Consider the following 12964-nt stretch of genomic DNA (forward strand, 5'->3'; position numbering starts at 1 on the left):
CAAGTCCTAGGCTCTGTGCTTTAACCCACAGTGCCACCCCTTACGACCCAGCTTATACCACCCAGTAGCACTGAGAGGAAAGCAGCAGCCAGTCACTTTGCAAGGAAGGTTCTGGGATGAGTGGAGGGAAGAGAAACCTTCCATGATCTTTGCTTTATCGGTAGTTATCCTAGTTATCTCCACCGCCCCGGTGGAAAAGTCACATGGAATATAAATACAAATAATAAACTTAATCAGAAATGCAAAGCTTGCTTTGTGAAAATATCGGGATTTAAAAATATAAAATAAAGAGGATCCAAGACAAAAGACCAGCAACAGCAGTGTTATAATTCAGAGAACTTCGTTCAATTTAAAAATCAAACACATTCAAAAGGTAACAGAAACTGTTAATTATGGACAGCAAAAAAAGACCCAAAAGGGGTGGGGGACACACTCAACCAAGAGATTATACATCTTTTTACAAGGCAGAAATTGACCGAGTTTACTACAGAACTGATAATAAAATAAGAAGAAGGGAGAACAAACACCACAAATATTGGAACAAAGCTATACCCACAAATGCAAACGTCATAATAAAAACGGCACTTTTTGAACTGAGACACTTAAGATATTTCTTATTTAAGCCATTTAAAATCTAGCATAATCATTAAATTAGTAAAAAATACTTTTATTCAAGAATAACGAAAAAAAACCTTTTAAAGTTAGGTTTACATTTTTCCTACTTTTAAAAAAATAACTATGTTAAAAGAAAGGGGGAGAGATTTGTAAGGGAGTCAATATTATATACTTGGGGGGGGGGCATAAAGATAACCCCCTTGGCTGAGAGAGCCTCTGTGCAAGGTCCGTGCAATGGATTGGACTTCCCCATGTTGAGGATTGATTAGAAGGGGCAGGGGCAGAGAAACTACTGTTCCTTCCATGCAGAACTGCAGGACAGAGGAGGAAGGGCTTGCTCTCCTACTCCGGGGAAAGCTCATATAAGATGAAGACTCTTTGGAGCGGGACACACTTATGAAACGCCATGCGGACAGGGGCTTCATGCTCTAGACAGAACTGTTCTATCTGCACGTACGGGGTTCCAAACTACATGCGTGGTGCACCCTCGCTTCACAGAACAGGGCAGTCGTCATGCTCTGGTTCAGTCCCAGAGAAGCTGGGCTCCAGCAGCCATATGGACTCCAATAAGGCTAAGCCAGCATGAAGAGCCATTCAGCAGCCTCTTCGCATAATGCGTTTATTAGTCAGGGGCGATGCCAATTTCAAGACCTGGCATGTCTGCAGACTTCTATATAAGGTGAAACCGACATGTAATAAGAGTCATTTTGCGGAGCACAATTCAGCTAGTTATGCACCAAGCGTTCCCACAAGCCTGATGTATTAATATTCTGCTGGCAAGTGATTTTAGTGGGAGTCTTCCTGTTTTTTGAAACCAGAAGCAGCTCTCAACCTACACCATTCGGGGGCAGCCTATTTTAGACGAGCAGCACCAAAGTGCATTTCACCCACACTAGGAATAAATGGATATAGATTAAAGTCACCCAGCTTTAATCATTCATTTGTTTGTGCCCCTTTAGAAGTCCTTAAAACTTAAGAAGATTACAGCAAAATTAACACAGGAGGCATGAAAGAGAGAGCTCTTTGGGGGAAGTCATGACTGGCTTGTGCTATTGCTGTGCTTTAAATGTATGGTGGCCTTAGGTAGCATTACTCGATGAAAACAAAAACAAAAAACCCACAAGAACATCATTAAAAGCAACTAATGGCTTTAGTCATCAACTTCAGCTCAGCTCTTTTGAGGAAAGTGTTTGGGTACATTCTTTTAATAAAACTTAAGGACCCAAAGAGACATTGCACAATTAGGATGGCTCCACAGTTTGTTAGCCATGTGTTTGATGCCTCGTGTGGAAAGAAAAGGGAGCCTCTTACCCAAGACCTTTCATTAGGAATAATAATTAAAGAAACAAAGTTAACAAACAACAAAACATTTCATTACAAGTCCAGAAACAGCTGTAGTGGTTTGCAAAATAAAAAATAAAGCACATTATGAGCGTCATTGGAATTATTGCCGTATTCTGCAATAAAAAAGGGGGAGAGGGGTTCAGTCAAACTTAAAAGAGAAATGGTATCCCAGTAGCATTTAATTACTGCTAGGGGAAATCTTGATCTGTTACCTTCTTTTTAAAATATATACAAATACATATATTTTCAAATTGGGCATCTCTTATATTCTTTCAAGTAAATACTTAAGAAAGATTTTAGCTGCCAACAACAGGAATTGGAATATTTTGGATTCTACTTGCATGTTTGAGAAAGGCAGATGCAAACACTGAACTGGACTAAAACTAGCACATTTTCTCAAATCTAAATTTCCAGTGAAGCATGAGGAGAAGTAAGGAAACCACAAAAACATGCTAGTCTGCCTGCAACTTAACAACCTCAGATCTGGCTCCCCTGCATTCTTGGTTTGCTCTCAAAACCAACTTTTCAACGAGGTGCTTCTATTAGGCTCTTGCCCCAGTAGTTGGCATCGTTCATCCAATATATACTTACGATAAACATGCCACGGGTCACAATAAACACTGTAAAAAGGTGACCTGTTCTCCAAAAAGGATGATCATCCACAGGGCCCTTCATATCTTGTACAGTACATGACTTGCCCTATTCATAAAAAGTAACTTCAGTGTCAACTTACTTCCTTATAGATCGTATTTTGGGGGCGGGGAATGCAAGCAGTTTTGCAGCACAAAGCTCTGAAGACAGACGACGTGTTTGGTACACAGCCACTCATAGACTTCTAAAAACCATTCACAGCAGTCATGAAGACTTAGAAATGTATCCCTTGGTAATATTCTGAGCCCTCCAGTTATTTGCCTGCCATTCTTGGCACCACAACAGACGACAAAGTCAACCCTCAATTGTCTGCCTGTTCTGCTTTTACAAAACTACTTTGCCTATTTGGAAAGAACAGTTGCCACATTTCAACAACACATACATGTTAACAGCAAACAGCAACTGCATTATTCTGGTACATGTCTGAAAAGAGAACAATAGGGAAGTTAAGGCCAACTTCTGTGTTGACAGGGTGGGGTGTTCTTAACTGCTAAGAATTGGGGTTTGTTAGGCACTTTCCCCACAGAACCCAACTCTCAAAAAAGATAGACACCAATATGCCTAACACTTCTGACAATACACAAATCTTGGTCACCTCTACTTTGGGCCACAAGAGGTAGCTGACCCCAAAGAATTCTGGGAGCTCTAAACTTGTTTGTTAAAGGTGTTGAGGGTTGTTAGGAGACCATGATTGCCCTCAAAGGGGATCTACTATGAAACAAATGAAGCTTAAGCTTCAGGGCCCCTCATCATGGAGGAGCCCCAGAAGCAACTTTGGTCCATGTTGCTTCAGTCTGAGTCAAACAACTCAAACTGATAATTTTTTTTGTTGTATATATTTTAACAATCCCAAAGTTTGAGAGTCAGGAGCACAGATGTTGAAACGGTGTGGTGATCTGTCATGGAATAACTCCATTGAAGAAGATAACAGGGGCTACCTGGACTTTATTGCTGGTTGCGAAGGGGCCCCCATAACAGGTCAAGCTTCAGGGGCCCCAAAATGTAGGCTTGCCACTGATTCTCAGAGTGGATAAACACTTGACCCCACTTTACACAGAGCTCTGGGAGAGGACTGTAGGGGTCTCTTAACTCTCAGCACCCGCAACAAACTGCAGCTCCCAGAATTCTTTGGCAGAAGCCACAGCTGCTTAAAGTGGTATCATGGTATTTTAAACATATGGTGTGAATGTGGCCCCACAAGAGGCAGCATCTATGCTCCCTTCACTCGCCCACAAATATGGTGCCTGTTTTGACATATACATGTACCACTTAAAGCAGAAGAGGCTAACTTGCGGCCCTTCCAGCATTGCTGGACTAGGACTCCCTTCACTCCTGAACCCCTGGGCCTTGCTAGCTGCTGGTGGGAGTTGGAAGCCTGATCTCTGAAGGGCCACAAGCCTCCCACATCTTCAAAACAATAAGATGATCATATGCAAACTCATTTAATTGCTTCAAACTAATTTGATCAACCAATTAATACATATTTTAATTAGGTGACACCTGGGGGGAGGGGAGATTTCTGCGATGCAAAAACAGGGTCCCCTAACTCATGATCTCCAGGATTAGGATGACATCGTTATTAAAAACAGTTAACTGACGGCTAGAGAATTATATGCATATCATTAATTACGCTAAATGCTTGGTCCTCCTCTAAAAGGTCCCCTTGCACAAAGTGGGTAACCAACAGCAAAACCTGCAGCTTTAGCAGCACTGATACTGCTACATTGTGTCTTGGACATTGTAAATGCCACCATAAAAAGGCAGGCATTTTATTCCTCTTTATGGTGGGCCAAAACCATAAAGCAAGTCTCATCCAAGAGAAGTAATACATTCTTCCTTTTGGTTTCCCATGGAAGGACTCGATTGTTGCCCCCCCCCTGCTGGTTTAGCTAAGAAAATACAGATTCTCAACAAAACATTTGCACGGCTCCCCTTCTGGCTTAATATGCCTCTTGGATAGCACAAACTGCTGGGATCACGAGCAGGACAACTGTGCTCATGCCGTGCTTGTGGGCTCCCCACGTGGGCATTTGATTGGCCATTGTAAGAAGAGGGGGTGGCTATGTTCGCCCTCCACTGTTGGAGGCAGTATATGCCTCTGAATACCAGTTGCTGGGAATCGCAAGAGGGGCGAGGGCAGCAGTGCTGTTGCACCCAGGTCCCACTTGCAGGCTTCCCATTGGGGCATCTGGCTGGCCACAGTGAGAACACGATGCTGGACTAGGTGGGGCCCCTTTGGCCTGATCCAGCAGCTAGGCTCTTCTTAAGTCTGTTTGCACTATGAAAGCATGGGGAGGGGAGGGATAATATCTGCTTCAATTGGCGTTAACATTCATGACTCTTAATCCAATGAATCAATGCAGGAGACTGTAATTTCGTGAAAGGAAACTTTGCCAACAGTAGTTGCGGTCCAACACCACCTGGAGGGCACAGGACTGGGCTACGGTTGCTGTCAAAGCATTCCTGGTAACCCCTCCAAATGATAAGTTTCTCAGGGTTCGTTTTGGAGTGTGAAAGGCACAACGCTGGCTTGAAATGGTTGAGGCCAGCTCAGATACAGGCAGCCCGACAAAAAACATAATTGCCATGCTTGAGGTGGAAGGCCTACAGTGCATCCCACTCAGTAGCCGTGCGGTTAAACGGCCTTTTGAAAAGGACAACCCCAACCCTCAAACACCACCACTTCTTTAAGGTTGCCAGTGTGGTGCCCTCTGAATGATGCTGGACTCAACATCTCTCTCCATTGGCTTTGCTGCCTGGGGCTGATAAGAGCAGGAGCCTAACCAAAGCTGGAAGGCAGCTACCCCTGTTGTAAAACATTTGCTACACTCCTCCTATGCCTCAGAAATGGGCCTCTCAGCGGGACCATAACACTGCCCTAGTGTGACTGAACTACTTCCTGTGTTGTGGGGCTGGAAGGCGGGACTTCCAGGGGTCAAGTTTAATTCCCAAAGCTTAGCACAGTGAGAGAGGAGAAAACCTTTAAATAAAAATAAGAGGGCTTGCCAGAACAACGGAAGCAAAACATTAACACTGACATGTATACAAGCAGGTCCCTCTTGCCTGCTTGGTCCCCTAAGACGTGAAGTCATAAGACCACTGCCAGGGGGGCAGGGGATGAGATGGCAGCAGACGCTCCAAGCTTCGCCAGTTACAAAGCCTCCACACAGGCTGAACTAGAGCCAGGCACACAAAACTGCTACAGGCCACCGTTGCCCACCCAGAGCTTCTGCTGTTTACAAACTTTTGTTCCAAGTCTTCCAGGTTCGGCATCACATGGAACTGTCATTCCCACCCCTTCCCCCTACCAGCCCCAGGAGCAAATGGATGTCACTGGAGCCTATGACACTCTGTGCAGAAAGAGAAAACGGAAGGGATTGGCGTAATAACTGTCAGTGCAGCCAGAAGTTGCCGATCGATCCTGCAGAAGGTATCAAGTGAAGGCCGATCATGGAGAGCAAGCTGGATTTCTCCTGTAGCCACCGAAGCTGGCAGCGTTTCAATTCTGGCCACAGAGATCGCTGTGCCACATCATCATGGATTCAGAGGCCCCGGAGGGAGCTTTTAGCTTGGGTGCCCAAGAGGTGTCAACTTAAGAGCCGCCCGGAAGGAACGTCGCAAGGGTGACCATATACAAAATGTTTATTGCAAGTCAAATACAAAGCGGAACTACATGGGAATCTTAAAAGGGAAAAAGGGGAGAAAATAAAAAGCAGATCCCAAAAAAAAATAATTAACAACAATAATAATTAAAAAAAAAAAGAAGAAGTCCACGTTGGGGCAGCCAAGTCTTTTTGCGAGTGGAATTAAGTTGATATCTGTGCAAGTCCACAATTTCAGCGTCACAGTTTTCCTTGCTTTTGCCTGTGTGCGTGTCCATCTGTTTTAAGGAGTGTAAAGCTCGGGGTGGGAGGGGCACAGACATTTTTTGCGCCCCAGGAAAACCCTCCACCGGCAAGAGAATCAGTTGCGTTGGATTCTTTGTCCTTTCTGGACATGTGGAGGGGCAGTTGTGGGCCTGCTGGTGATTCTTGGCAACTCTCGTTTTCCTTCTGCAAAGGAACTCAGGGTGGAGAAACTTAGGCCGCTAATGAAAGAGAGGACCAAGCCAAGGACAGACTGAAGAGTCCAGCCCACAGCTGCACATGTAAACATTGCCATCCTGTTGGCTTCCCTGTTGGAGGGTCTACTGAGGCCTCTTGAGGTTCCCAGCAGAAGCTTCTCTTCCTGGATTGAATTTGCACCTGGGACTCTTTGCCTCCTGCCTCTGGTCAGCTGCCTGGCTTGGGGGGAAGGGGAGGGAGGGAGGAGAGGAGGGGAGGGGAGGGGAGGGCCATGCAGGCAGCAGGGGTCTAGGGACTTGTCACTGTCAGGCCCCTGGCTTCGAGGTTTGCTTTCTTGTTGAACGAAGAGTCCGACGTACTCGTGGTTTTCAAAATAATATTGTGCGTTGATTTGGACCGAATGCCTTTCCTCTAGTTTTAAGATTCCTGTGGGACAACCTCCATCAGCTTCTGGCACAGGACTGTCGTGGAATCTGTTTTGAGGTAGGGTTGGGGGTGGGGGTGGACAAAAAACAAAAATGACCAAGCTGCATTGTGAAATGCTTGGAAACAGTAAACACTGAAGGGAGTTTTAAGGACACTCTAACAAATTGTTGTTCTGCTTAGAATCAGCAGGAGTGTGTGGCTCTCTCAAATGTGCACCTGTCCCCTGCCTGATGCATAGTCTAGGTGTCGGTGTGCAAACAAAACCACAATAGGTTTGCTTGGATGTAAGTTGCTTTGGGTTGCCTTGGACAAGATAAAGTGACCAGCAACATCATCATTATTATTATTATTATCATTATAATCATCAATAATAATATTATTACAGTGGTACCTCGGGTTAAGTACTTAATTCGTTCCAGAGGTCCGTACTTAACCTGAAACTGTTCTTAACCACTTTAGCTAATGGGGCCTCCTGCTGCTGCCGCGCCGAGCATGATTTCTTTTCTCATCCTGAAGCGTATGTAACCTGAAGCGTATGTAACCTGAGGTACCACTGTAATAATAAAATGTGAAAGGTGGTTTGAGCATTAGATCATGGTGAGTGGTGTGTATGCTCACACCGCTTTTGCCTCTGTCGAACAGGGCTTGGAAGTATTTCCCCCCCAGAAAACCTGTAGCACCTGTTCATCCAGAGGGACAAAAGAGAAACATAGCTGCACCCTGAAGAATGTGAAGCCTCTCTCAAAATGTTCCCCATTTAACTTCTGCCTGCTTCCAGCAAAAGGGCTGGACACTTGGCTTGCACCAACACTTTCTGGCTACAAGGAGATTTTCTTGGGTGGGAGGGTGGTAAACAACACAAGGCAGTAAGAGCATTAGCTTTGTATTAAGACACTTGCAAAATATTCCTTCCATCCACCCTGGAATATTCCATATCCCTCCCCCCTCCCTGGCCACCCCGCTATTCTCTGGAAGGAAGGAAGGCCTGCAGTGCAGGACCCAATTAATATGCTGATTTGTCACCCAACAGCTTTAAAAATTGGCTTCTCTAAGAGCAGTGACGGATACTTGGAAGAGGAAGAAAGTGTGTGTGTGTAAAGGGAGAGAGAATCCGAGAGAGGAACCACTGAAAAGCTCTTGCGTTCTCCACCCGAAAGTGCAGCATTAAACCCTTGGCGCTTCTGCTAGTCTGCATTTCTAGGTCAGCCTGTTTGTTGTTGTCGTCTCGAGCCCCCGGAGAGACAGATGGTGGTGTTTAGTTACATGGACACCATCCAGTGAGACTTCTTATGATTCAGCTGTTCAAACAGAACTTTGTTTCTGGGGCTGAAAAAGAAGGAGAGCAGGCCAAGAGCACCAAATGGCCCCCAACACTTGCTCTGTGGAGTGGGCATATACAAGCTGGCTGCCCTCAAGTTATTGTTGTTGTTTAATATATCTTTATATCCCACCTTTCTCTCAAGTTGGAATTCAAGATGGCTTGCAGCACTTTTAAAACAACTTCATAAAATGCAAAATAGTGAAGATAAACTAGTTAAAAGCAATAGCTAAAAGACAACAAAGCCCATTTAGAACCAGCATGAAATTATCAATTGCCCTGAGAGCAGCCCAGTGGTCAAAATCATTTGCACCTAGTTTTCAACAGCCCGTCTGAATAGGAAGGTCTTAGCCTGATGGGAAAGTTAACAAGGAGAGAGACAGACCAACAGGGGAGTCAGAGAAGAGAGAGCTAAGAGGACTGTGACTGGGAGCTGATTAAAGTTGCATTTTAGTTGTGTGAAATAAACCAGATCTTAGGCTTTTCCGTTATAGGAACAGAGAAAGCTGCCCTCTGTCAAGGCAGACCATTGGTCCACCCAGCTCAATATGGGCTCTCTGGGATTTCAGTCAGAAGAGGTTTTCCCTGCTCAACCTGGAGAGACCAGGGACTGAACTGGGGATATCTGGCAGGCAAAGGATGTGGTTGGAAAGTATTCTGCACACCCGTGGCACTACCAAGCAAGCACAGACTCTGGAAATGTGTAAGCATAAGGGAATTTGCTCAGCTGGCATGATGCAACCTACCTGCAGGGTTCAGGCTTCCTGGTTAGAAAGACTGGGGTGGGGTTGAGTGTGTGTGGAGGGTTAGGGTTGGAGGATGCAAAGAGGCAATGTAGCAGAAATACTAGTTCCCAGAACGTAGAATTCCAGCTGCCCCCACAAAACCTGACTGGTCCTCCTCAGTCAGGCAGAAAAAAAGTGTGCCTAGGGGTAGTATGTCTGTGCTCTTCTTGGTGCTGCTTGGATAAATGCATGAATCTAACCTTTGGAACATTTTGTAAGTAAAGCATTTTAAACTTGCTTAACAGTGTGTTGTCTGTTCATTGCAAGAGGAATAGAAAGCTGACTGAACAGGATATGCAAAAAGTTTAATGGTTTACATTCCTATTGCTGTTTGACTTTGTGAGTTCAAACTCTGCTACTAGTGACTCTCGCCTGCTGGAGAGTGAGTTTAGTCCCACACTTTGAAACCAGGCATCCAGCTGATTCTTTTGTTACTTATCCCACACACATGGGTTAAAAAATAATATATTTTTCCTCCCATAATTTTAACAAGTTATTGAAGGGGGATTAACCCCCCCCCAATCGATTTAATACCATTATGCGAGATCAACAGTACGGATTACTGTTCTCGCACCCATTCCTAACCCGCACAATGCCGCCATCACCCTGCAAGCCAGGAAAGGGACTCACATATGAGCTGGAGAAGCCACTTTGGTTTGTTTTTCCACCAGACCCCAAAGTAGTAAACGGGGACCCCGCTGAGAATGATGGCAAAGCCAATGCCACACTCCTTTGGGGTCATCCAGAAAGAGACAACAATCAGGAATATGCAGGCCAGGATGAAGAAGACGGGCAAAATGAGGTTCACCTGTACATGGGAAAGGGCCATGGGATGGGACACAAAAGAGCAGCAAAGTCAGACAATTTCTATACTAAATGGGTGGGGAAACCATTGGACTGGATTAACCACTCACTGCTTCAGTTTTGTTTAATTCATTAAAAACCTTTCTAGACCACTTGGAGATCAAGGTGGGACATGTAGTTCTCTCCCCCGCCCCCAACAACCCTGTGAGGTTGGCAGGCTGAGAGGCAGTGACTGGCCCAAGGTCCAATCCAGTGAGCTTCGTGGGCAATTGAGGATCTGAACCCTGGTCTCCCAAATCAAGCACTCTAACTACCACGCCACACTGGCTCCCACACTTCCCCCCACATTTTACAACCCCCAAGAAGTCTATTTAAAAAATAAAGCTAATTTATTATATGCTAGCGTGACAAGAGAGCTTCTCTCCACTTTAACTGTGTAAACTTAAAATTTCTGGTACGTGCTTAAATCCCTTCCAGTAGATTCGGGCAAAACTGCAGGGACCTTTGAAGCAGGAACACAAGCAAGGGAAGACCAGCCTGTCATCAGCTGAATGTAAAAGCCCTCTTGCAGCTCACTACTTGGTTTTGGCCTTGAAGAAATGGCCCAGCCCTTCCCCTTCCCTCCTCCTTCCCCGCTTGCCTCGAGTTCCTTTTTCAGTCTGTAAATCTGAGGCTGAAGCTTCTCTCACTTTTTAATTGATATGAGTCAATTTAGGAAACAATAACTGACTGAAAAGCAGGATGAAATTATAGTAAATCAATAAACAGAGCCCTGCTGGATCAAGCCAATGACCCGTCTAGTCCAGCATCCTGTTCTCACAGCGGCCAACCAGATGCCTGTGGGAAACTCGAACGCGGGACCTGAGCACAACATCACAAGTCTGCCCAGCTGCGCTTCCCAGCACCTGCCTCTGACTGTGGAGGCAGAGCATGGCCATCGCAGCTGGCAGCCATTGACAGCCTTATCCCCCATGAAAACTCCCACACTTCTGCTGCTGCCACCACATCCCTCTCTCACCCTTATAGGCCTCTCCAGCTCTGGCTTCTTGTATCTCAACCACAACATGCCGATGATAGCCAGGGCCACGCAGAGCCAGTTGAAGAAGCTGAAGAAGTTGATGACCGAGAATATGTCGTTGGAGAAGGCGTAGAGCAAAGTCATGATGCACTGCAGATTTGGAAGGGGGGAGCGGGGAGAGGAGAGGAAACAGATCGATAAAATTCAGGAGTGACCCAAATGACAATCATTGCCTTTTAACGCCTGCCCTGCCTTGCAAAAATGAGAATTAATGGAGGACGTGGTAGCGCAGGGGATTTTGCCATTTGAACGGCAGCCACTAGAAAACAAATGTGGCTCTTGCACTTGAGTTTTAAACCCTTGAAATGTGTGTGGTGGAGGTAGACATAGAACCAGCAGATAGAAGCAGGAAATTCAGAGCGCAAGCTCAAACAAGCAAAGCGGCTAGGCCTTCTCAGTTTCCCCCAAAACTTAAAAAAACAAACAAACCTACGATGCCCCTCTCAGTTCTCCATTAAATGGAAGCCGCTTTCTGGAACAACTTACCAAACCTCAGCCAGGGGTCTGCACTCTGATCTCTCAAGCAAAAGATTTGCTCAACACAGCAGTGGCAAGTTGGTCCCCCTCCAGATGTTGCTAGATTGTAAGTCCATCACACACACACCTCCGCAACCATGAGGCATACTGGCTGCTAGGGTGGATGGGGCTTGGAGTTCACAGACCCTCCAAGTGTCCCTATTTCCCAGGGACAGTCCCAGATTTACAAAAGCCGTCCCAGCTTCTGATTTGATCCCAGAATGTCCTGCTTTTCCTTAGGATGTTCCGATTTTCATCGGAGAAATGTTGGAGGGTATGGAGTTATCCGGCCCCCATCTGAAGGTTTTTTTTAATATTTAATGTTTTATTATGTTTTTATATGTGTTGGAAGCTGCCCAGAGTAGTTGAGGCAACCCAGTCAGATGGGTGGGGTATTTATTATTATTATTATTATTATTATTATTATTAGGGAAGCCCCTATTTTCATCAGAGAAATGTTGGAGGGTATGAGCCCAGTGACATCCGCAGAGCTACAGATGTTTCCTATCCATGGCTTAATCCCCCACACACCCTTCCTGAGTGGTCAGTGGGAAGCCATCTCTGATGGACCAGAGTGTCACCCGCTCCAAAAATTGCCGCAGTCTTCTGCATTGTCAGGGGAAAGTGAAGTCTATCCAGATATGCCCCCCCCCGGTCAAAACTGAGTGCAATTCAGCAGGGTGATCCAATCCAGTGTCCGTGACTGCTGTCCACACCACGCTCCCCACTGCCAGGCCAAATCCACTGGTGTTGATGACAATGCACTGCTGTTCTCAAGAGAAGCAGCTGGCTTAAGCTGGGTGAGAACAGCTTTGCTGTCCTTGTCACCACAGGCTCTGGCATGAGGATCCTGGCACTCTCTCAGCCTGTGCCGCAGGGAGTTCTTCGAGCAGCAAGAGGCAGCCAGGAATGCGGCAGAGTGGCCCCCCCCCCGCCAAAGCTGGGACCTGTCTTCTGCTTTCTCTCTCTCTCTCTCTCTCTCTCTCTCTCTCTCTCTCTCTGTCAAAGAGAGTGAGGCAGCTGTCCACATTGCCTCCCCTGCCTCCAACACTGCCTCTTCCACTGCTGTGTCCCCCAAAGCTATAAAGAACAGTCCATGAGGAAACGAGAATGCAAGAGCAGCCCTGCTCCATCTGACCAAAAACTCATCTATCTTAGCACCCGGCTTCTCTATGTGGAAGCTGGCAAGTGGGGGACAAAGCCACCCCTCTCTGACAAACTTCTGCTGCTGCTGCTACTGCTCCCCAGCAGCTGGTATTCTGTGACAAAACCTCCAGCTAAAGAGGCAGTGTGGGGCCATAGCACCTGTCTTGCAACCAGAGGGTTCCGGATTCAATCCCTGGCATCTTCAGGTAGGATTGGG

The 12964-nt window shown here is 46.1% G+C and overlaps 1 protein-coding gene across 1 annotated transcript in view; it reads right to left on the reverse strand.

Moving 5' to 3' along the window:
- Positions 1-306: 306 nt before the first annotated feature.
- SLC7A5 (solute carrier family 7 member 5) overlaps positions 307-12964 on the reverse strand; it is a 51937-nt gene continuing 39279 nt past the window's right edge. The window contains exons 8-10 of the mRNA XM_081017818.1: positions 11026-11175; positions 9834-10011; positions 307-7147 (exon numbers count right to left, since the gene is read on the reverse strand). Of these exons, the coding sequence (XP_080873944.1) occupies positions 7092-7147; positions 9834-10011; positions 11026-11175 (384 nt within the window). The 3' untranslated portion in view covers positions 307-7091. The remainder of the gene's footprint in view (positions 7148-9833; positions 10012-11025; positions 11176-12964) is intronic.

The sequence above is a fragment of the Podarcis pityusensis genome (genome assembly GCF_964106645.2).
Source record: "Podarcis pityusensis genome assembly, chromosome: 8".
Taxonomy (NCBI): Eukaryota; Metazoa; Chordata; class Lepidosauria; order Squamata; family Lacertidae; genus Podarcis; species Podarcis pityusensis.